Source organism: Protopterus annectens, chromosome 8.part0 (assembly GCF_019279795.1).
Source record: "Protopterus annectens isolate FY-2018-M chromosome 8.part0, PAN1.0, whole genome shotgun sequence".
Lineage (NCBI taxonomy): Eukaryota > Metazoa > Chordata > Ceratodontiformes > Protopteridae > Protopterus > Protopterus annectens.
This window is the reverse complement of record NC_056741.1, coordinates 261,650,101-261,674,562: the sequence shown is the minus strand read 5'-3', so window position 1 is coordinate 261,674,562 and position 24,462 is coordinate 261,650,101. Positions and strand designations below refer to the sequence as shown.

General features: G+C 43.5%; 1 protein-coding gene across 8 annotated transcripts in view; it reads right to left on the bottom strand.

Annotated features, from left to right (window-relative positions):
• GATAD2B (GATA zinc finger domain containing 2B) overlaps positions 1 to 24,462 on the bottom strand; it is a 1,632,840-nt gene that overhangs the window by 675,387 nt on the left and 932,991 nt on the right. For all 8 annotated transcript variants that reach the window (XM_044079739.1, XM_044079738.1, XM_044079745.1 and 5 more), the window contains one exon: positions 18,924 to 19,055. In XM_044079739.1, the coding sequence (XP_043935674.1) occupies positions 18,924 to 19,055 (132 nt within the window). The remainder of the gene's footprint in view (positions 1 to 18,923; positions 19,056 to 24,462) is intronic.

Genomic DNA, 24,462 nt, shown 5'->3' with positions numbered 1-24,462 from the left:
TGATAAAAATGTAAAATGTTGCACAGAATGAAATAAATAACTTAATTTGTGAATGTTCTGTGGATTCTAATGCCTATTTTTAATCCTGCACTGAAGATTCATAGTTTTGTATAGTCAAAAAGTCAGATTTTTATGCCTTCTTTTAACATGTTGTTCAGAAATTTTATTATATTTTAAGTTTTAGAATTATGATATGCTTTATTGGTTCCAACAGAACAAATATATGAGATTTAACTAGAGAACAATGGCATGGAATGAAAGAATTAAGACAATCACACAATGCTTAAACCAGCTGACAAATAAAGGAATGCAATATGAACTCTGAGTAATATTTTAAAGACGTGTAGGAAAAGTACAGTTGTGTACCTACCATAAATGTAGATGTTCGAGTGTATTCACTGTTGCAGTCATTACACTTGGGTTATCCAGCTGGCAGGCTACCCGCAGTCGGCCTGAATTCCAAAGTCCTGGACCGGCGTCGGTTGCTGTCACCTATTCCCTGACATCAGTGTGCCAGGGGTATAAAAGATGCAGCCGACGACATTTTCTTCAGTTTTTCTTGCCCCAGATGTCAGGTGCCCCCAAAAGGGTAGGCTAAAAAAAACATTTCTTATAAAAGCATGCACTAAAATAAACAATACCTTCATCTACAAGCATAGGTTCATATGCTGGTACTAGGCTATCAGCCCTAGGGCCTATACAAGCCCAGCCATAACAATTCCCTGGCTATTTCTTCCCACACTATTTACTTCCCTGGACCCCTGTTTACTTCCCTGGACAAATACACCACATAGGTTGTACAGGATAGAGAAGTACAGATAAGTCCCAGCAAAGAAAGGGGGATGGTGGGTGGGTAACCTGGACTGCAACAGTGAATACACTCGAACATCTACATGTATGGTAGGTACACAACTGTACTATGTTCATCATGTTTCACTGTTGCAGTCATTACACTTGGGTTGAATCCCAAAGCTGAGGTTGGGTGGTTGGGTCTAAATAGAATTAGGAGTGGCTATAAGGCCCTGCAGAACTGCAGTGGCAAAGCCTGCTCTGGATTTAGAGTAAAGAGGTAAGTGGCAGCGCTTAGTAAAAGTGTGCACTGAAGTCCAAGTTGCAGCCTCCAAAATATCCTTGGTTGGTACTCCTCTGAGGAAGGCTGCTGAGGTGGCTGCTGCCCTGGTAGAATGTGGTCTAATGCCCTTAGGCACTGACTTGCCATGTTGAGAATAGCAGAAACGAATGCAGTGTCCTATCCATTTTGAAATGGTCTGCTTTGAGATAGCCTTTCCTTGTGATCCTGCAGCATATGCCACTAAAAGTTGCTCAGTCTTTCTGAAAGCTTTAGTTTTGTCCAAGTAGAAGCGTAGCAGTCTGTGTATGTCCAAAGAATGCAGAAGTCTCTCCCCTTTATTCTGTGGGTTTGGGAAAAAAGTAGGCAAATGAATGGTTTGGTTAAGAGCCACATTGGACACTACCTTAGGCATAAATGTTGGGTTTGTCCTTAGAGAAACACTGCCCGGATGGAAGATAATAAAAGGTTCCACAGTCATTAATGCCTGTAACTCTGAGACTCTTCTTGCTGAAGTTATTGCTAGGAGCAGAGCTGCTTTCCATAATAAGAATTTTATCTCAGCTGTATTTATTGGCTGGCTCAAAAGGAGGCAGTGTGAGTTTTTCCAAGACAAAATTGAGGTCCCATGCAGGTATTGGTGCTCTCCTTGGAGGTCTTATGTTTTTGGCCCCCCTGAGGAACTGCCCAAGCAATGAATGTGAAAACATTGGTGGGTCTGTATTGTAATGAGCTGAAATGGCAGAGGCATGGATCTTAATTGATGAGAAGGATAGGCCTTTGTCTAGCATCTCAGTTAGATATAGTAAAATCTGAGGAATATTTGGAACAAGCATGTCAATTCCTTGTGCCTGGTTCCAAGCACAGAATCTCTTCCATTTTTCTGCATAAGATTTTCTGGTGCTGGGCCTCCTGGCCTCCAAAATAACATCCATGACCACTTTAGAGAGAGGTGTATTCTGAATGGTTACACTATCCGCCATGCAGCTAGATTTAGGGTTCTGAGTTGGCTGTGCAGGATCTGATTGTTTTGTTGGGTCAGTAAATGAGGAATTTGAGGCAATGTCCAGGCTGGGCCTTGGGACAAGCTCCTTAGGATTGAGTACCAGTGTTGGCGTGGCCAGTCTGGGGCAATTAGTATCATTTGTGGCTTCTCTCGTCTGACCTTTAGGAGTACCTTAGGGAGGAGAGGCAGTGGAGGAAAGGCATATACTGTAAGGTTGTTCCAGCTGAATGACAAGGCATCCACTTTCCATGCTTGTTTGTGATAAGTCCTTGTGCAGAATCTCTGAAGTTGGCAGTTGTGAGGGCAGGCAAAAAGATCTATGTCTGGGCATCCCCATTTCCTTGTTATCATGCTGAAGATTTGTGGATCTAGTTTCCACTCATGAGGATCCATGAGGTTTCTACTTAGTTCGTCTGCCAGAGCATTTGTTTTTCCTGGCAGGAATTGTGCTTGCAGGTGTACTTGGTAGGTCAATGCTGTGTTCCACAAAACCATGGCTTGTCTGCAGAGGGGGTAGGAATGTGTCCCCCCCCCGCGTGTTTATGTACCACATAACTGTGGTGTTGTCCATCTTCTATCAGCAGCTGTCCTGGATGAAGCAGGTCCTTGAAGGCTGTCAGGGCATTTTGTACAGCTAGCATCTCTTTCTGATTGTTGTGAAGATACCTTTGGCTTGGGGGCCATGTGCCCTGAATACATTTTCCTGCCATGTGGGCCCCCCAGGCATAATCTGATGCATCTGTTGTTAGTGTTTGCCTGGCTGTGGGTAAAGTGAATAGCTGTCCGTTGCTGTGGTGACAGGCCAGTGCTCACCATCGAAACTCCTGTTGCAGGCAGGGAATGAGTGAAATTAATGATTCCAGGCTGTGGCAATGTTGAGTCCAAACACTTTTTAGATACCATTGTAGTTTCCTCATCTGCAGTCTAGCATATGGAATTAGCAGAATGCAGGAGGCCATGTAGCCCAGGGCCTGCAGAATTTTTCTTGCAGATAACTGGGTCTTTGTTGCCATGCTTTTGAGGTAAGAAGTCAGTTGCTTTTGTTTGCCTGGCATGAGATAAGCCATCTGGGCAGCTGTATTTAAGCTTGCACCCAGGAATATTATCTCTTGAGAGGGTACTAGTTTTGATTTCTTTTCGTTTACTGTGTACCCTAGGCAAATTAGTAATCTTTTAACAAACGCCAGATGCTTTAGTAGAATGTCTTTGGTCTCTGCTTGAATAAGGCAGTTGTCCAAGTAGGGATATATTTGAATTTCTCTGTCTGCAAAATGCAATTACTGATGCCAGGCATTTTGTGAAGACCCTCGGCGCAGTAGATAAGCCAAAGGGCAGTGCAGAGAATTGGTAGTGCATTGAGCCAGTTATGAATCTGAGGTATCTTCTGCAAGACTGTCTGATTGGGACATGCAGGTATGCCTCTTTGAGGTCCAAAGTTACAAGCCAAGCCTTCTTGCCCAGCATGGGCAGAAGCTGCTGCAGAGTCAACATTTTGAATTTCGGAACTTCCAGAAAAGTATTTAGAATAGACATGTCCAGAATTGGTCTCCATGCTTTGTTCTTTCTTGGTACTAAAAAAAGTCTTGAGTAAAATCCTTGTCCCTGCTCTTGTTGTGGCACTGGCTGAATAGTCCTCATGTCCATAAGAGATGAAACTTGTTTTTGTGCCTCTGCCCATTGACTGTGTGGCAGGTCTGGCATACCTTTTGTCTTTGGAAAGGTGTGAAAGTGGAACCTGTAGCCCTGAGAGACTATATTTAGGACTCATTTGTCCTGGGTGATCGTGTGCCAATTTTGTGAAAAAAGTGCTAGTTTTCCCCCTAAGGGTGCCGCCAAAAGATAAATGCTTGACATTGGCAGAGGGAAGTCATTGGGACTGTTTCCTATATGGCTGTGATTTGTCTTCTCCGCTTTTGGAGGTAGAAGCACCCCATTGTTTGGGCCTGTATGAGCCCTGGGGCTGTTGTCTGCCTCTAGGGCATCTGTATCTGCCTCTTTGTGGCCTGTCTGACATGGGAAAGGACCAATTCTTCGAAGGCCAGTTCCTGCTAAATCTGGGTGGCTGTACCTGTAAGTAATCCTTCACTGTCTGCATAGATATAGCTTTATCCTCCATTTTCTTCAACACCTCTTCTACCTTAACACCAAACAAAGTATCATGCTGTAATGGAGCATCCAATAATTTTGCTTTATCATGATCAGGCAGGGTCTGTTCCTTTAACCAAGCATGCCTTCTAATGACCAAGCCTGTTACAGCAGCCCTGTAAGATGCCTCCAGTGAATCATAACCACATTGCAAAGTATGTTTTCCCACTTGTTCAGCTGCATGCAATAAATCCTGCAATTCCTTGTTCTCAGAATATTCAGAATTTGTCAACATTTTCTGTTTTAACAGAGACATTAAGTATTGCTGATATTTAAGCATATGAAACAGACAATTTAAAGCCCTTACAGCCAAGGTAGCAGAAGTGTATACTTTTTCCCCCATCTGTCCAGTGCCCTAGAATCTCTATCTGAGGGGACAGGGTTTTTTGCAGTATCAGCCTTGACCACTTTGGGACCCTGAGAAATAGTTTCTGCGTCAGCAGCAGGGTTTTTATATAGAAATTTATGAGAATCTGGAACCCTGTAGTATCTGTCTGGCTTAACAGGTGCAGGAGGTAAAGAGTCGGGAGACAAGTCGGACTCTGAAAATACATCTACAATGTCTAGAACAGGTGGAATAGCAAGAGGTCTGTGCTGAGGTAGAAGAAGAAGAAAGTCTCTGAGCCTTTTCCTAGAATCTGAATAATCTTGGCTCTCCCAGTGGAAATGCTCCCTCATGGTATGCAGGGTTTCCCCAAATGAGTAATCCTCAGGAGGAGAAGCTGAAGGAATAGATTCTTCAGCATCAGAATCCTCATAGGGAGGAATAGAGTATCCCTGTTCTGAAGAGGAGTCAGAGGAAATGGAAACCTGATCAGAGGAATCATATTCAGTATCTTGCCTAGGCCTCTTATCAGGAGGGGGATGGGAACCCCTGACCAAAGTAATTAGGTCTTCGGCCATTTTGAGTATTTGTTTCTTAGACATGAAAGTCTGTCCTGGAGAATGCTGTACTTGTTTCCTTGTCTTTAAAACTGTTTTAGTCTTTGTCTTGGATGCTGAAGTTGGCTTGATATAAAGCTGTGTAGGTCTGAAAACACCCTCAGAAGCCGATGCCTGCTCAGTGGCTCCGGACCCATCTGAGGGATTAGTTTCCGAAGGCCCAATACCTTGAGTATCCAGAGGCCTAGTTGTCTCCACATGGGAGTCAGAGGCGCCTGTGGGTATCAGGGGCTGCGAAAGCACCTCACTGAGAACCGGCGACTGGCCTAGAAGAGGCTTTGTCGGTTTTGGACCTCGGATGCATGTCCTTTTCTCTTTCCTTGCGCTTTTTATGAATTCCAGTCGTTGGTTGTTCCGACGGCATTATATAGTTAAACCTTCGGCCAAAGTAATGAAACGCAAAATCGTACCAACACTTAATAGTGCATTGGTTAAATCTAGCACAAAACCGACAACTAGCAACGTCGTGATCAGGGCCTAGGCAAGGAATATAATAAGAATAAAAATCCTTATGAGGTATTTGCTTCCCACAAGAAATACAATTCTTAACTTTTTCTGACATCGGTCTGGAGCAAGAAAAAAAGTTTCCCCAATGGGGTACTTAGCTTTATAGAAGACTTCGGATCTGAAATTCAATTTCGAAAATCTCAGGAGTTGGCCGACCGGCACTTGCGAACTGCTTTTAATTCAGGCACCTTGTGGCAAGAAAGACCGAAGAAAATGGCATCGGCTGCATCTTTTATACCCCTGGCGCACTGACATCAGGGAAGAGGCGACAGCAACCGACGCCGGACCAGAACTTTGGAATTCAGGCTGACTGCGGGTACCTGCCAGCAGGATAACCCAAGTGTAATGACTGCAACAGTGAAACACGAACATCATCTAAATAATGACAGTGTGAACGAAATAACTAGCAAGAGATGATACTTTAGAAGCAAACAAGCAGTTTAGAAACAGAACTATGAAAGGAGTGAAACTAGTATTTTTTTCTGTGAAGCAAGTTAAATGAATTTGGTTCAACTTCCATTTGTATTGCAGTTATCTTCTTATTTAAGGGATTCAACTGACATAACAGTAAAGCTGCAGACTCTTTCTTGGCAGTCTGGTTATTATTAGGTTATTATGGATGTAAAACAATTGTCACTAATAATCAACTTGCACTGGGGAGACCTGAAGCAATGTTACATGTTTTAAAAGGGGTCTACTTTGTTTCACCTAACTTCCAATTCACCGACTCCCATTTGACTGAGACCAAATGACTGAAATTTCATTTGACTGACACTTCATTTCACTGACAGTTCATTTGACTGACAAGTATTATTAGCAAGAAAATGGAATATACTCCCTTCCCCACTGTAGTGCGACCCTGGAGTTAGAATATATAGTTGGGGGGTGTGGGGGGGCACAGCCCCCCACAACGGGGGGGGCACAGCCCCCCACTTACTTTTCTTTTACTAAGCAATATTATATCAAAACTTAACAATATCATATGAAAGGAAGTGGGGGGCTGCCGCCCACACCCGCCAACTATATATTCTAACTCCAGGGTCGCACTACAGTGGGGAAGGGGGCATATTCCATTTTCTTGCTAATAATACTTGTCAGTCAAATGAACTGTCAGTGAAATGAAGTGTCAGTGAAATTAAATTTCAGTGAAATGGGGTCAGTGAACTGGAAGTTAGGTGAAACAAAGTAGACCCTTTAAAAGACAGTGCTATAAATTATATTTGAGACTTGACTGAATTTTGCTTACATTTATGGTTGGTTTAAATAAGAATCTTTTTCTTTTTTAAAAAATAATATACATTTTTTGATGTACAATTGTATAAACAAAGGCAAAACACAACTATGGGTCACCCTTTGCTATGATTTATGCAAATGTGATAGTAGTACCTGAATGCTATTTTATGTTCCCACTTTAATTTTATGTTCCCACTTAAATTTTTGCAGGAAAAAATGCAATAGGTTACTTTCGTTATATACAGTGGATATATAAAGCTTACACACCCCAGTTAAAACAACAGGTTTTGGTAGTATAAAAAATGAGACCACAGTAAATCATTTCAAAACTTTTCCCACCTTTAATGTGATCTATAACCTGTATTTGACAACCATGTCTGACTGTCACAAATCTTCTCTCTCACAATCCATCCATCTCTTTGCTGGACACCCTCGTTTCCTCTTGCATTCCTCCTGCCAGTCTCCAGTCTTCTTCAAGATACTGTCTTCTGCTTTTCTGCACATGTGCCTGAACTGCCATAAACTGTTTTCTTTGACCTTTTCTGCAACTGGAGCTACTTTGGCTTCTGCTCTTATGTTCTCATTTCTTCTGTCCCACAGCATACATTCTACCACCTGTCTCCATCGCTGGCACTTAATTTCCATCACCTCTAGACTCCTCATCTGTTCTTCCTCTACTGCCCAGGTTTCTGTACCATACAGTAGTACTGGTGGCACCACTGTTTAGTGCACTATTTTTTTCAGCTTCTTTGGCATTCTTCTGTCATACACTACATCTGACACTCTATGCTGGTTGGCTGCAGCCCCTCTGATTCTAGCACTGACCTCTTCATTCAGACTTCCCTTCTCCTCATCCACCCCTCCCAAACAGTTCAAGATGTTAACTTGTTCCACGATCTTCCCTTCTATCTCAATTCTCAGCTTCTTCTGATTTTCCCAACTTGCTGCCATTACCACTGTCCTATCTGTACTCAGTTTCATCCAATGTTCCTTCAGTTTTGCATTCCATTCCCTTATCTTTTTTTGAAGTTCTTGTTCAGAGTCTGCCTGTAATACCACATGGTCTGCATGCAGAACTCTGTGGATTTGTCCCCTATGACCTATTTGCTAATGTAATCCATCAGACGTATGAATAGCACTGGGGTCAGAGATGAACTGTGATACACACCCATTCCCACTGGGAAACCATCTGAGAGATTGAACACTGTTACTACTTGAGTCATTGGGTCTTTGTACATAGCCTGCATTAATTCTACCAGCATTTCTGGGACTTCAAACTACTGCATGACTGCCAAAATCAGCTTTCTTGGGACCTTGTCACATGCTTTCTCTAAGTTTTGGAATGCCCAACTGGACTCTTTCCTTATTTCTAGCTTCTCCTCAACTATCCACCTCACTGCAGACATTGGGTAAGTTGTGCTGCTTCCTGATCTGAATGTAAAGTGCTCATCTCCCATCTTACTTTCTACAACTCTGCATATACATTTATCAATCACCCTCTCCAGAACTTTCGTGCAATGTGAATTGCATATCACTGTACTACTCACAGTTGTGGATGTCCCTTAAGTTCTTGCACACTGACATGAGTATGCTTATTCTGCAGTCATCTGGGATACGCCTTTCTCGCCACACGGCAAGGAGTACCCTCAGGAGCCAATTCTCCTACATCTCACCTAGCATCTTGATCATATCTGCTGCAAACTCATCAGAGTCTGCTGCTTTCCTTGACTTCATTTTCCATAGTGCTGTTCTTACTTCTTCTATGCTGGGCTCCTCTTCTTCTCTCATCGTAGGCTGTTCCTGGGGCAGTACTGCTTCTGTGGTGTTTTCTTTATTCAGGAGATGCTGGAAGTACTCCTTCCATCTGCCTTTGAAGTCCTGTGGACTGGTGAGCAATTTGCTGCTGGCATCCCTTATGAAGGGTGTCTGTCTCTCCTTTATCTTCCTGTCTTTGCCTTGCAAACTGATAGTGTTTCCTCATGCCACTTACTAAGTCACTTTCCAGAAGCTGAAAGAGTGCCTCTGAGGCCCTATTCTTTGCTACTGCAACTCCTTTCTTAGCCTCTTTGCTAGCCAACCAGCATTCCTTCATAGCCTGGTCCATCATTTCTATCTGCTACTTTTCCTGCACTCCTTTCTTTTGATGATTTCTTGGACTTCTGCATTCCACCACCAGCTTTTCTTATGTACCTTATTTCTATGTCTGGTTCAGCCACATATCTGTTCTGTAGTCTTCACAAGTGCTGTTTTGAGGCACTGCCATTCTTCTTTAACTCCACCTATTTCCTCCTCTTCTTGGGGTGCTAGAGTCCTAAGTAATTCCATGAACTGCTGTGCCTTATCTCCAGTTAACTTCCAGGTCTTCAGCCTGGTCTCTGTTGCCCATAGAGCCTTCTCTGCCCACTGCTTGCAGCTGATTTGGTGACTAGTGGTTCAGGCTGTGGGCCAACTGTTTCACTGGGGATGATTTTGTAATCACTGATTCTACCCAAGTGCCCTTTCCTTACTAGAAGGAAGTCTACATGTTGCATCTTGGCCACTCTTGTACATGATCTCGTGACTGTCTCTCTTTCAAAAACATGTGTTGGCTACTATCAAGCCATTTGCCAAAAAGATGTCTAGAATGGCCTCTCTTTCTTTACTCCTGTTGCCCTGCCCATGTGATCCAGGCAGTCCTCATATCCTGTTCTGTCTGTCCCGATATGTGCATTCAGATCACTCATTATCAAAACTAACTCATGTTGCCCTGCTTTATCTTGGTAGGTCCAGCAATTGCTGTCTGGATGCACTCTTTTTCTCACTATCACAACCCTGTTGTGGGGCACAGGCTGAGATTATGAACACTGCCCTATCATTAGGCTGGAGTCTGATTGCCACAAGTCTGTCACTAATTCTGATGACATCCCTCACTGCCTTCTGAAGCCCCTCTCTCTCACCACAACTCCCACATCATTTCTAGCCTGTCTTCCTCCGGAGCAGTAGACACTGGGTCCCAAGCCAAGTGTCTTTGCAGCACTGCCATCCATCTTACCCCTTGGATACATAGGATATCCAGCTTCCTCCATACCATCATGTCATCCACTTCCAAGCTCTGTCTTGTCAGTGAACCTACATGGAGTGTAGCAATTCTTAGTTCGGAAGGTTGATTGGTTTTATGTCCAGCTTTCGCTCAACAGAGCTATCCCAGGTAACCCAAGCTTGGAAACTAGACACAGAACAGATGGAAGCTTATTGACCCAGGGCTGCTGGGATTTATGGTAGGCACACACTCAGCAAAAGGGACATAAACACCCCTTCTTCCATTAGCATGGGTCCCTGGTGTAGGTCAGAGCAGGCCAACTCCTCAACTCACTTACCACCAACAAATGCCCATGTCTATTTGGCAACATTAGTCAAAATTACTGAATTACTGAGAGCCATATTTTATAACAAGTAGCTAGCCCTGCAGTATCACTCAGTCTGTTATCCATGTTGTTCTAACTTGAGAATACTAAACACCACAGCAGATGCCCAAAAAGACTGGTCTATACAACTCTTCCCCCTATAGGGCATTATGTAGAGTCTGTGCTGCTGTCCACATCTCCATTCCTTAGTGAGTTTGAGATGAAAACACTCAGCATATTTTTAAAATGTGGGAGGAACCCCACAGAGACACAGGGAAAACATATACACTCCAAACAGGCATTGGACAGTGGTCAAAATCAAACCTTGTACATGAAGCCAAAAACCTTTACCATTATGCCAACTTGTCTCCTTGCATGAAGTATCTAAAGCATCATATCCATGTTTGTGAGTGTTTCTGGATACCAGGAGGGTGACGTTAAACAAGTCCTGGACATATCCGTGGAAGCTCTTTACCAGGATCCCTCCTGCCTTGGTTTTCATTTGTTACTCAAGGTATTTGAACATGTGGAACTGGCAATTAAGAGTCCTCATGGTCAGGGTGGCTGAAATGTTAAGTTTTCTTAACAAACTTGTCCAATAGTCTGCTTTCCCTATTGTTTGGTAAGGAGGTTCCTGGATGAATTCCCAGTGGCTCCCTTGACAGACTCTGTAAATACCATAGTTGGGTCGACCATTACTCTTTTTTTTTTTAATGAGGTGCTTATGGAAAGTACAGTTGTGTACACTTACCATAAATGTAGATGTTTGAGTATATTCACTGTTGCAGTCATCACATTTGGGTTATCTGCTTGCAGTAGCCCTCAGTCGGCCTGATTATCAAAGTCTTGGGTCCTGCTTCAGTTGCCGTCTCATCTTCTGTGACGTCAGGTAGTCAGGGGTATAAAGCATGCAGCCGACGCCATTACATCAATTTTTCTTGCCCCAGATGTCAGGTGCACCCCTAATGGGAAGCACTTAATATATATATATATATATATATATATATATATATATATATATATATATATATACATATATATATATATATATATATATATAGATATATATATATATATATATATATATACAAGGTTATACCTCCAACAAAAAAGCAAATACACCAAAAAGCTTTTAAGTATAGTAAAGGAGAATAGAGGTATAGCCAAAAGAAGTCAGGAGGCTGGAGGGAGGGTAACCAGGACTGCAAAAGTGAATACACTCGAACATGTACATTTATGGTAAGTGTACACAACTGTACTATGTTCTTTGTGTTTCACTGTTGCAGTCATTTGGGTAGATTCCCAAAGCTAAGGATGGGAGGCGGAATTTAGATAGCATTAGGACCAGCTACAAGGCCCTGCAAGACTGCAGTGGCAAAGCCAGCTCTGGATTTAGAGAAGATTGGCAAATGGTAATGCTTGGTGAAAGTATGTACAGAACTCCAGGTAGCAGCTTCTAGGATGTCTCTGGTAGGGACACCTCTGAGAAAGGCTGTAGAGGTAGATGCAGCCCTGGTTGAATGGGGTCTAATCCCCTGTGGGATAGGTTTTCCATGGTGCTTATAGCAGAAATGTATGCAATGGCCTATCCATTTAGAAATGGTTTTCTTTGAAACAGCCTTCCCTTCTGCCCCTGCAGCAAATGTCACCAGCAGTTGTTCAGATTTCCTTTGAGGTTTAGTCCTGTCCAAGTAAAATCTAAGTTGTCTGTGCACATCTAAGGAGTGCGGTATCCGTTCCCCTTTGTTCTGTGGATTAGAAAAGAAGGTTGACAAAAGAATGGATTGATTAAGAGCCACACTGGATACCACCTTGGGCATGAAGGAGAGATTGGTCCTAAGGGACACCCTGTCCGCATGAAAGACGATGAAAGGCTCCACTGCCATAAGGGCCTGTAATTCGGATACCCTTCTTGCTGAAGTAATTGCTAAAAGGAAAGCTGTTTCCCAAGAAAGGAATTTTAACTCTGCACTTTCAGCTGGCTCAAAAGGAGGAAGAGTGAGTTTTTCCAATACAAAGTTAAGATCCCTGGCTGGAATTAGGGCTCTCCTGGGTGGTCTTAAGTTTTTGGCCCCTCTTGAGGAACTGCTTCAGCAGTGGGTGAGAAAAGAGGGGTGGTTCTGTGTTGCAATGAGCTGAAATGGCTGAGGCGTGAATTTTGATGGAGGAAAAGGAAAGGCCCTTGTGAAGCATCTCAGTCAGGCATTGAAGAATTTGAGGTAAATTGGGCGCTGCTGTGGCCATCCCTTGAGTTTGGTTCCAGGCACAGAATATTTTCCATTTTTCAGTATAAAAGATTTTCTAATACTAGGCCTCCTTGCCTCCAAAATGACATCCAACACTTGTTTACTGAGGGATGGTAATGGAAAGATTAGGTAATTAGCCAGGCTGCCAGGTTCAGGGTTTGAAGCTGGGGGTGCAGAATCTGGTTCTCCTGCTGTGACAGCAGGGTAGGGGTCTGAGGCAGGTGCCATGGGGCTAGCTGTGACACACTGCGCAAGAGGGGGTACCAGTGTTGGCGTGGCCAGTCTGGTGCAATCAGTATCATCCTTGGTTTGTCCTGTTTGATCTTTGGTAGTACTGTGGAGAGGAGAGGCAGAGGAGGAAAGGCATAAACTGATAGATTTTTCCAGCTGAAGGACAGAGCATCCACTTTCCAAGCTTGTTTGTGGGGAGTCCTTGTGCAGAATTTGTCCAATTGGTAGTTCTGGGCTCCCCCATTTGTTGATAAATATGTTGAAAGTCTTTGGTTCCAGTTTCCACTCGTGTGGGTCCATGAGATTTCTGCTTAGTTTGTCTGCCAGTGTATTTAGTTTTTCTGGCATGAATTGAACCTGTAGATACACTTGGTAGCTCAAGGCTGTGTTCCACAGAGCCATGGCTAGTCTGCAGAGGGGGTAAGAATGGGTACCCCCCCTGCTTGTTTATGTACCACATAACAGTGGTGTTGTCCATCTTTACCATTAATTGTCCTGGAAGAATGTGGTCCTTGAAGGCTGTCAGAGCATTCTGTACAGCTAACATTTCTTTTTGATTGACATGCAGGTGCATTTGACTTGGGTTCCATTTGCCCTGAATGCACTTCCCTGCCAAGTGAGCTCTCCATACATAGTCTGATGCGTCTGTTGTTAGGGTTTGGGCGGCAGAGGGTAGAGTGAATGGTATTCCCTTGTTTTGGTGGCAGGCCTCTGCCCACCAAAGGAATTCTAACCGTAGGCAATGGATGATAGGAAACATTGCTTCTAGATCTTGAGAATGTTGACACCATAGGTTTTTTAGATACCATTGCAGTTTCCTCACATGCAGTCTTGCATATGGAATTAGTAGAATGCACGAGGCCATGAACCCCCAAGGCTTGCAGTATTTGCCTTGCAGACAGGGTTTTTGTGGCCATTAGTTTAAAGTAAGTTGTCAAATTAATTTGTTTCTCTGGCGTGAGGAAAACCATCTGGGAAGTTGTGTTCAAGCTTGCTCCCAGGGATATAATTTGTTGACAGGGTACCAGATGTGATTTTCATTTATGGTGTACCCCAGACAAGTTAACACCTTTTGTACAAATGCCAGATGATTCAAAAGTATGTCCTGGCTTCTGCCTGAATTAGACAATCGTCCAGGTATGGGTATACATGAATATTTGCCTGCAAAAGGCAATGACTGGAGCTAGGCACTAAGGGCAGTGCAGAAAACTGATAATGCATGTAGCCTGCTTTGAAGCGTAGGTGTCTTCTGCAAGATTCCCTGATTGGGATATGCAGGTAGGCTTCCTCTAAATCCAGTGTTGCCAACCAGGTATCCTTGCCTAACATAGGAAGTAACTGGTGAAGAGTTAGCATCCTGAATTTTGGAATCACCAAAAAAGTGTTTAAGGTAGAAAGGTCCAGGATAGGACGCCATGAGTTGTCTTTTCTGGGTACCATGAAAAATCTTGAGTAGAAACCTTGTCCCTTTTCCTCTTCTGGTACAGTCTGAATAGCCTTTATGCTTGAGAGAGAGAGTACTTGCTTTTGAGCTTCTGCCCACTGATTTGGGGGTAGATCTGGCCAACTGTTTGGGGTTGGTAATGTGTGGAAGTGAAATCTGTATCCTTGGGAAACTATATTTAAAACCTATTTGTCCTGTGTAATGAGTTCCCAGTTTTTTGCTTGCAAAGCAATCTCTCCCCCTCCTAAAGGAGCAGTCAGTTGAGAAGTGCTTGGAAGCTTTAAAGTTAAGTCATTGAGACAGTTTACCATAGGGGGGAGTCTTATTACTCCCTGATTTGGAAGTGGGAGCTCCCCACTGCTTAGTCCTGTGCTTACCCTGGGACTGAAGCTTGGGTGTTCTGCTGGTTCTGGGTTTGGACTGAGAAAGCCTGGAAGAGGCAGGAAAGGACCAATTCTTAGAGGGCCAATGCCTACTAAATCTTGGAGGCTGTACATGTAGGAAATCTTTTAACAGTTTGCATAGATTTAGCTTTTTCCTCCATCTTTTTAAGAACTACTTCTGCTTTGTTGCCAAAGAGGCGGTCCTGATTTAAGGGAGCATCCAGCAATTTAGCTTTGACATGACCTGGCAAGGATTGCTCTTTAAGCCAAGCATGCCTTCTAAGTACAGACCCAGTGATGGCAGCCCTGGAAGATACCTCTAGAAAATCAAAACCACATTGCAAAGTATGTTTTCTAACCTGTTCAGCAGAATGCATTAAATCCTGTAAATCCTTGTTTTCAGCACAATCATGACTCAACATCATTTTCTGTTTAAGCAATCCAATAATATGCTGCTGATACTTTGACATATGAAACTGGCAATTTAAGGCCCTAATGGCCAAGGTTGCAGAAGTGTATACCTTCTTACCCCATCTATCCAGCACCCTGGAGTCTCTATCAGAGGGGGTAGGATTTTTGGCAGTAGTAGCCTTAATGCCCTTGGGTCCCTGTGAAATGATCTCAGGATCTGCAGTAGGATTTTTAAAAAGGAACTTGTGAGAGTCAGGAACCCTGTAATATCTATCAGGTTTTCTGGGAGCAGGAGGTAAAGAGTCAGGGGCCAAGCTAGATTCAGAAAAGGCATCATCAACAATGTCTAGTACAGGAGGGATAGCTGAAGGCTTGTGCTGGGGCAGGAGTAAGAAATCCCTAAGCCTCTTTTTAGAATCGAGTAATCCTGGCTTTCCCAATGAAAATGCTCCCTAAGAGTATGCAAGGTTTCACCAACAGAGAAATCCCCTGGGGGGGGCAGAGGGAATAGAGTCCTCTGCATCAGAAGAGACTCCCTATGCTGTGGAATAAAATCCCGGTCCATGTGAGGCAGAGCACCTCGCTGACTCTGTTCAAGAGAAATCTAGACCTGTGGATGGGAGATCGAGGGTTTTTACCCGAATCAACTCTGGGTCACTGCTGGACAGAGGCACAACAAACTAATGGGCACAGTATTTTTTCATATAAGGTGGTAAGCCTACAATATAATTTAGGCTGCTATTATAAATGCCTTAGGGCAGATAGCCTAGTATAGACCTATGAACCTATGAACCTATAAGTAGATAAGGGTAAATCCTGGTCATCAGAAGAAACAGAAATCTCAGAATCCTGGTCAGAAGTATCATAAGCAAATTCAGTCCTAGGTCTCTTAGAAGGGGAAGGTTGGCTTCCCCTGATTAAAGTAATACGGTCTTCAGCCATTCTTATCATTTGTTTTTTAGGCATAGAGGCCTGACCATGCGGTCTGGGCATCGGTTTTCCAGGCATGGTGCGAGTTTTAGGCCTTGGAAAAAAAAGATGGCGTTGGTTTAATATGCAAGTCAGTAGGCCTGAATACACCCTCAGAAGCCGGTGCCTGCACAGAGACTCCGGACCCATCCAAGGTAGAGACATCTACAGGTTCCACAGTTGAAGCATCTCGCAGCATTCCGGACTCCGAATGGGTCTCAGTAGAGGCCTGCGAATCTGAAGTGGTAGGTATAAGGGGCTGCGAAAGTGCCTCACTGAGTATCGGCGAACTGGCATCTAGCTTAGGAGAAGCGTCGTCGGCAGCTTTGGACCTAGGCGGCCTGTCTCTGTCTTTATCTTTGCATTTTTTCGGAATGTCGGTAGTTGGATGGCTTACCAAAGTTATATCTGGATAATTGAACCGAGAACCAAAATATTTAGAAGCAAAAATATACAGACGATGAATAGTTCATTGCTTAAATAAGGCACAAAACCGACAGTGAGATACATCGTGGTCAGGGCCTAGGCAAGGAATACAGTACGAATGAAAATCTTTATAAGGTATTTGCTTTCCACAAGTAATACAATTATTGACTTTTACTGACATCAGTTTAGAGCAAGAAAAAGTTTCCCCAACAGCGTACTTAGCTTAGTTGAAGACTTCAGTTCTGAAACTCGAAAAGGAAAATTTCAGAAGTCAGCCGACCGGCACTTGCAAACTGCTTCTGCTTCGGGCACCGCACGGCAAGAAAGACTGATGTAATGGTGTCGGGCTGCATGCTTTATACCCCTGACTACCTGACGTCATGGAAGATGAGGCAGCAACCGACACAGGACCCAAGACTTTGATAATCAGGCCGACTGACGGCTACTGCAAGCAGGTAACCCAAATGTGATGATTGCAACAGTGAAACAAAGAACATATCCTGCACCCTACAGAAACAATCAGGATTCTTAGAAACAGGGGAAAGGAATGAAAGGTCTAGGGGTAGGAAGGTTCAGAGGATCTACAATGAATTTGAGCTTTAGAAAATACCTTAAATTCCTAATTGAATGCTTACTTCATTCTATGAAGTGTGTATCCAACACACAGATCCTCAGGAGGTGAAGCTGTGGATAGGGTACTATGTGAATCGAAGTCTTCATTAAATCTGAGGGGGAAGGTGTTCCACATGAGGTAATTCTTCCTCATCCAACAATTCTGAGGAATCAGAACCTTGAGTGGGATGTCTTGTTTCCCATTTCCAGGAGACATTCCTTTTGCAGTACAGGTTGCCTGGTCTTCATGTAGTCCTGGGATGATGAGAAAGTGGGCTGAGACAGAGAAGGATGGGACAAACCTGAGTGGCTCTTGGCTTTGGGTGAACAGATCTTAAGTGAAGTGAAGGCCACCCACCTGCAACTTCTATCCAATTCCCTGGGACATCCTCCCTTACAATAACCAAACAGATACAGCCACCATCAGCATTCACTGCTCAGAAGCAGTGGCCTGGCTCAGCAGCTTTGGGGGCAACCAACTTCTATTTGCAGTCAGATTACGAGGGGCAGGCCTGAGTCATGGCAGCCTATGGAGGGGGTCACCAAAGAGGACTCAGACCTGCCAGATGTCGAACCATGGAGCTGCAAAGGCTCCTCCCCTCCGTCGGTGACAAAAATGTCCTCAGTGTCCTCGATATCCTCTTCCTTTGGATGCTTATCCTAACACTTCTTGGGGACTATGGCCTGGGAACTAGTGGATGCCAAAGTGTTCAAAGGCCTTGCTATACTGAAATGTATATGCTGCTGAAGGGACTCAGATGTATTTTTAATATAGATGGAATTAAACCTAGCACAGAAATGACAGAAACACTGTGCTGAGGGCCAAAGCAAAAAGAATGCAGGAATGAAAATCTTTGTTGGGAATCTGCTTCCCGCAAGAAATAAAATTGTTAACTTTCATGAATATGAATAAGAACCATTTACAAAAAATACAGAAAAAAGTCGTAAACAAGGTACTTATCTGGGGCTTCTTAATGCGCTGGTAGTTCACACTGACTGACCTCTGGCTGGGGGATGAAGAGAGTCTGGTATTCAGGTTGACTGTGGGCTTTTGCACGTCAGGAAGTCCCAATAATCAGTATTGCAACATTGACTGCAACGATCATCAAAGACTGTGTATGGTAATTCACAGACATAAATTGCACTGATATCGCTGCACACCAAGCACCAGGGAGAAAAGATTAGTTTGCATGCAGGCCTAAAGAAAAAAAAAACCTCTACTATCAGTATAGCACTTAGTGACAATACCCCTTATCTCCTCTCTATTCTGTTACAGAGATTAAAGAGGGACACTAGTATACAGCAGATGACAGTGAAGGATTCAACAACAAACTACCTTCAGCAGGGGATTTTTTTTTTGTTATATCCTTGCCTTCACCCTCTCTATCTGCATAATATGCAACAGTTTTAATATATGTGCAAGTACATGACTCTACATATCCATCCCCTTAGCATAAATACCAGTTTCTGCTTGCTGCAGCATCTCTTCCAGTTTCTGCTTGCTGTAGCATCTCTTCCACCAGGAGGGCTTCCACTCACTACCTAGACCTTCCATAAATGTAAGACAACTCTCTCTGGCAGCCCAACACTCTTCTCTCAACATCAGCATTCTGAACACATGAAGCAACAAGGTCACCTGCTTCACAAACGGAAGCTTGACACCTGTACCAGCAGACTTTCATTTTTTTAGCAAGGTCTAAAGATGACAGTAGAAATATCAGATTTTTGCAATGCATCAACCACATATCTTTTGACACTTTAGTTTGTCTCAACCTGCAAAGGAATGTACTGCAGGTTGTAAGCGCTGGCATAACAAATATACAAATGATTTTCTACATGGGTCTCAACTAGCAAGTTTTTTTTTTGTCTTAAACACCCTGTAATTAGACTAAAAAATTATAGTGGATGAGGTTTACCTTTTGTACCACATTTTCCTTCTGGAGCTGGCTTTGTCTTAGTTTCTTCAGTAAGACTAGCCTGGCTTCCTCAAGACGGAGTTCATCACGTAACTGCTTGATAAGCTGCTGCCGTTCTTCTAAAGTCTTCCCCTGAAAAACAGAAGACACCAAGACTTGTGAGTTTCAAATCAAATAATGACCAGACAGAACTCTGTAAAATTCAGCACATTATGAGGTATCCATCAGATGTGTGATATGGCAGCATGGTGTCTATCTTGGTGCAAATCATTCAGATTTCATAGAAGCCCAGGTGGAAAGGTCACTGCTGGAGAAGGAGGGACCTAATCAAGTGGCAGCTAGACAGCTGTTTAAATCTCAGAAAGAAGCAAAATAAGTTCATAGATCATTCCAGGAGATTACTGACAGAGATATACTGAGCATCCCATAAAACGTTCCTTAGGCAGAAGTACACTATTATTTTGATTTGTGGGTGTGTGTGCATGTGTGAACACAAATGGAGCATGCTAGTTCCAGCCAAGTGGAATTCTACTCCCTCAAACACGATGAAAATTTTCTCTCTTCCCACTTTCAGAAAAGCTTCATTATGCCACATTTTATTTAACTCAATATAAAAATTTCAGGGTAACATAAAAAGTTGTTATGCTCTTACCATAACGTTCCAGCTGTGTTGTTGCTGCATTCTTCCTCAACCTGTGGGTTTTCGGATGTGACCCTCGGATCTGACTCGTCCACTTTTCAAGCTGAGAAATTGAATCTCGAGCTCCTCCCATCCTATCCATAATGCCTCACTCCCATAATGTACTTCACATGAAGTATGCAAGAAGGCTGTATCCACACAAGCAGTCTTATGGAATCAAGATAGGCATTGTAAATACCAATAAAACAAGATAAAGCATAAAGATCAGGAACTGTGGTCCCTATGAAATCATCCCAACAGGTCTCTCATAGTCATGGATGGGGGAAGAAGAAAGGGAAGGTTGAGGAAGAATGCAGTGATAACACAGATGGAACATTATGATAAGGAGATAACTTCTTTATCTGATATTGTCACTGTCATTCTTCCTCAACCTGTGGGACAGAGTTCCCAGCTACAACAACCTTAGGGTGGCCCTCATGGAAGGATATTATGGAGCACTGCAGAACCAAAGGTAGTTCTATTCCTGGAAGTAATGTCCAACTTGTAGTGTGTAACAAAGGTACGGGAATTTGACCAAGTTGCAGCTGCACAAATGTGATCAACAGACACTCTAGACCAAAAGGCCTGAAAAGTTGCCATAGACCTTGCAGAGTGAGCCTTGATTTTGCCTGGTAACAGCTATTTTTGGAAGAGTACACAAAGGAAATACAATCTCGTAACCATTTGGCAAGGGTAGTCTTGGTGAAGGCTCACCCTTTCTTAGCGTTAGAAAAAGATACAAACAGTTGATCTGATTTTCTAGAAGACTTAATTCTGTCCAAGTAGAAACATAACTGCCTATGAACATCTAGAAGACGAAGCATACACTCTCCTTTGTTTTGAAAGTTGGGAAAGAAAACAGGGAGGTTGATAAACTGATTAATATTATTTTTCCGTAGCTACTTTGGATAAAAAGGATGAGCTGGTGCATATAGTAACTCTGTCTTACTGAAAGATTAGGTAAGGGGGTTTGGAGGAAAGGACTTGCAGCTCTGAAACCTTTCTTGATGAAGTCACAGCCACCATGAGAGAAATGTCAAGTCTACCTTCACCGCAGGTTCAAAAGGAGGAAGGACTAGGGCTTGTAAAACCATAGTCAGATCCAACAGAGGGAGTGGGGGCTTTGATCACAGACAGAGTAAAAGGTACCACTTAGCAACATTTTGCAATGTTTGGATGAAGCCAGAGATGACAAATGTTCCCCAATACGAAAACGGGAAGTAGCTGCAAGTTGGACTTTAATCGAGGAGTAACTAGCTCTGCTTTGAAAGAGGGAAGCTGAAAAATCCAAAACTTTCGGAATGGGAGCAGTAAAAGGATATTACAGTTTTGTACCTACCATAAATGTAGACGTTCGAGTGTTGACACTGCTGCAGTCATTACACTTGGGTTATCCTGCTGTCAGGCGGTCCCCGCAGTCGGCCAGAGTTCCAAAGTCTTGGTCCGGCATCGGTTGCTGTCACCTCCTCCCTGACGTCAGTGCGACAGGGGTATATAAGATGCAGCCAACGCCATTTTCTTCAGTTTTTCTTGCCCCAGATGTCAGGTGCCCCCAAATAGGTAGGCAATTCAAATTGCTAGTAAAATATACAAAAGAAAAGCAAACAACCATTTTTAGTTACCAGCAAATACTCCCCATAGGTAATAAAGGGTAGATGCCCTAGGTAAGTATCAGAAAGTAAGAGGGGAAGGAGGGAGGGTAACCCAGACTGCAGAAGTGTTTACACTCGAACATCTACATTTACGGTAGGTACAAAACTGTACTGTGTTCATCGTGTTACACTTCTGCAGTCATTACACTTGGGTGGAATCCCAAAGCTGAGGTAGGGAGGCTGGATCTATAATGCATTAGGGGTGGCTATAAGGCCCTGCAGTACAGCAGTGGCGAAGCCAGCTCTGGATTTGGAGTATAAAGGCAAATGGTAATGTTTGGTGAAAGTATGCACAGAACTCCATGTTGCTGCTTCCAAAATATCCTTGGTAGGTACTCCTCTGCGGTAGGCAGTTGAAGTGGCTGTGACCCTGGTGAAGTGAGAATTAATGCTGCTAGGTACAGGTTTGCCATGGTGGGTATAGCAGAAACGTATACAGTGTCCTATCCATCTTGAAATCGTCTGCTTTGAAATGGCTTTTCCCTGTGCTCCTGCAGCGTATGCTACCAATAATTGCTCAGATTTTCTGAAAGCTTTGGTTTTGTCCAAGTAGAAGCGTAACTGTCTGTGAATGTCCAAAGAATGTAGCAATTTCTCCCCTTTGTTCTGTGGTTTTGGATAAAAAGTTGGCAAGTGAATAGTTTGGTTCAGAGCCACACTTGATACCACCTTTGGCATAAACGTAGGGTTAGTTCTTAAAGACACCCTGTCCTGGTGGAAGATGAGGAAAGGTTCCACTTCCATTAGTGCCTGTAATTCTGAAACTCTTTGTGCTGATGTAATTGCCAGTAGCAGAGCAGTTTTCCAAGAGATGTATTTTAATTCTGCTGTGTTAGCTGGCTCAAAAGGAGGTAGAGTTAATTTTTCCAAAGCAAAGTTGAAGTCCCAAGTTGGTGTAGGTGCTCTACGGGGCGGTCTTATGTTTTTAGCCCCTCTGAGGTATTGTTTGAGCAAAGGATTAGAAAAAATTGGTGGATCCGTGTTGTAATGAGCAGAGATAGCTGAGGCGTGGATCTTGATGGATGAAAAAAGAGAGCCCCTTGTCCAGCATCTCAGTTAAGTATTGCAGTATCTGAGGAATGTTTGGGACAAGAGGGTCAAGGCTGTGCGCTTGGTTCAAGGCACAGAATCTCTTCCATTTATCCGAGTATGCTTTCCTGATGCTAGGCCTTCTGGCCTCCAGAATGACATCCATAACAGCTTTGCAGAGAGGCACTGCTTGCTTGACTAGGGAATTTTCCATGCAGCTAGGTTTAAGGTCTTTAGCTGGCTGTGAAGTATATGATTGTTGTGCTGTGTCAGCAACTCTGGGATTTGAGGCAAAATCCAGGGTGGTTCTTGTGCTAAGTTCTTCAAGACTGGGTACCAGTGCTGGCGTGGCCAGTCTGGTGCAATCAGTATCATTTTTGGCTCTTCCTGCCTGGCTTTTATGAGTACCTTTGGGAGGAGAGATAAAGGGGGGAAGCGTATACTTGTAGTTTTTTCCAGATGAATGAGAGGGCATCCACTTTCCATGCTTGTGGATGGCAGCTCCTTGTGCAGAATTTCTGTAATTGGCAGTTCTTTGGGGAAGCAAACAGATCTATGTCCGGGCTCCACCATTTTTGTGTTATCATTCTGAATATTTGTGGATTCAGTTTCCATTCGTGTGGGTCCATAATGTTTCTGCTTAGGTCGTCTGCCAGTATGTTTTTCTCTCCTGGCAGGAATTGTGTTTGTAGATGAACTTGGTAGTTTAGTGCTGTATTCCACAAGGTCATGGCTTGTCTGCAGAGGGGGTAGGAGTGTGTGCCCCCTTGCTTGTTTATGTACCACATAACTGTGGTGTTGTCTGTCTTCAGTAGTAATTGTCCTGGATGCAGTAGGTCCTTGAAAGCTATAATAGCATTTTGTACAGCTAGCATCTCTTTTTGATTGATGTGGAGATGTCTTTGCTCTGTGGGCCACTCGCCCTGGATACATTTTCCTGCCATGTGTGCTACCCAGGCGTAATCCGATGCATCTGTTGTCAGTGTTTGCCTGGCTGTGGGCTGAGTGAAAGGCTGTCCCTTGTTGAGGTGACAAGCTTGTGCCCACCATCGAAACTCCTGTTGCAGGCAAGGAATTAGTGGTATAACTGTTTCCAAACTTTGACAGTGTTGAGACCATATGCTCTTTAGGTACCATTGTAGTTTCCTCACATGCAGTCTGGCATATGGAATTAGTAGTATGCAAGATGCCATGTAGCCCAAGGCCTGCAGAATTTTTCTTGCAGGGAGTTGGGTCTTTGTTGCCATTAATTGAAAATATTGAGTCAGTTGTCCTTGCTTGTCTGGTGTGAGATAAGCCATCTGGGCCGTTGTGTTCAAGCTGGCAACCAGGAATATTAGCTGTTGTGAGGGCACTAGTTTTGATTTTTTTTTCATTTACTGTGTACCCCAGGCAACTTAATAACTTTTTTACGTATGCCAGATGCTTTAGTAGAATGTCTTTGCTCTCTGCTTGAATCAGGCAGTTGTCCAGGTATGGATAAATTTGAATTCCTTTTTGCCTGCAAAATGCAATTACTGGTGCCAGGCACTTTGTGAAGACCATGGACGCAGTAGATAAGCCAAAGGGCAGTGCAGAGAATTGATAATGCATTGAACCAGCTAGAAATCTGAGGTATCTTCTGCAGTTTTGTCTGATAGAGACATGCAGGTATGCCTCTTTGAGGTCCAAAGTCACGAGCCAAGCTTTCTTGCCCAGCATGGGAAGAAGCTGCTGTAGTGTCAACATCTTGAATTTCGGTACATCCAGGTAAGTGTTTAGTGTAGAAAGGTCCAGAATGGGTCTCCAGGCTTTGTCTTTTCTGGGAACCAGAAAGAGTCTTGAGTACAATCATTGTCCTTGTTCCTGTGGTGGCACCTTTTGAATAGCTCTCATGTCCATGAGTGCTGTAATTTGTCTTTGAGCCTCTGCCCATTGATTTGGTGGCAGATTTGGCATTCCTTTTAGCCTTGGCAGGGTGTGAAAATGGAACCTGTAACCTTGAGATACAATATTGAGAACCCATTTGTCTTTGGTGATGCAATGCCAGTTGTGATAGAAAAGTGCCAGTTTTCCTCCTAAGGGGGCTGCCAAGAGAGAACTGTTTAGCAGCTGTAGTGGAAAGTCATTGAGTCTGTTTTTTATAAGACTGAGGCCTGTCTTCTCCTTCTTTCTGGCCTGGTGTGCCCCACTGTCGAGG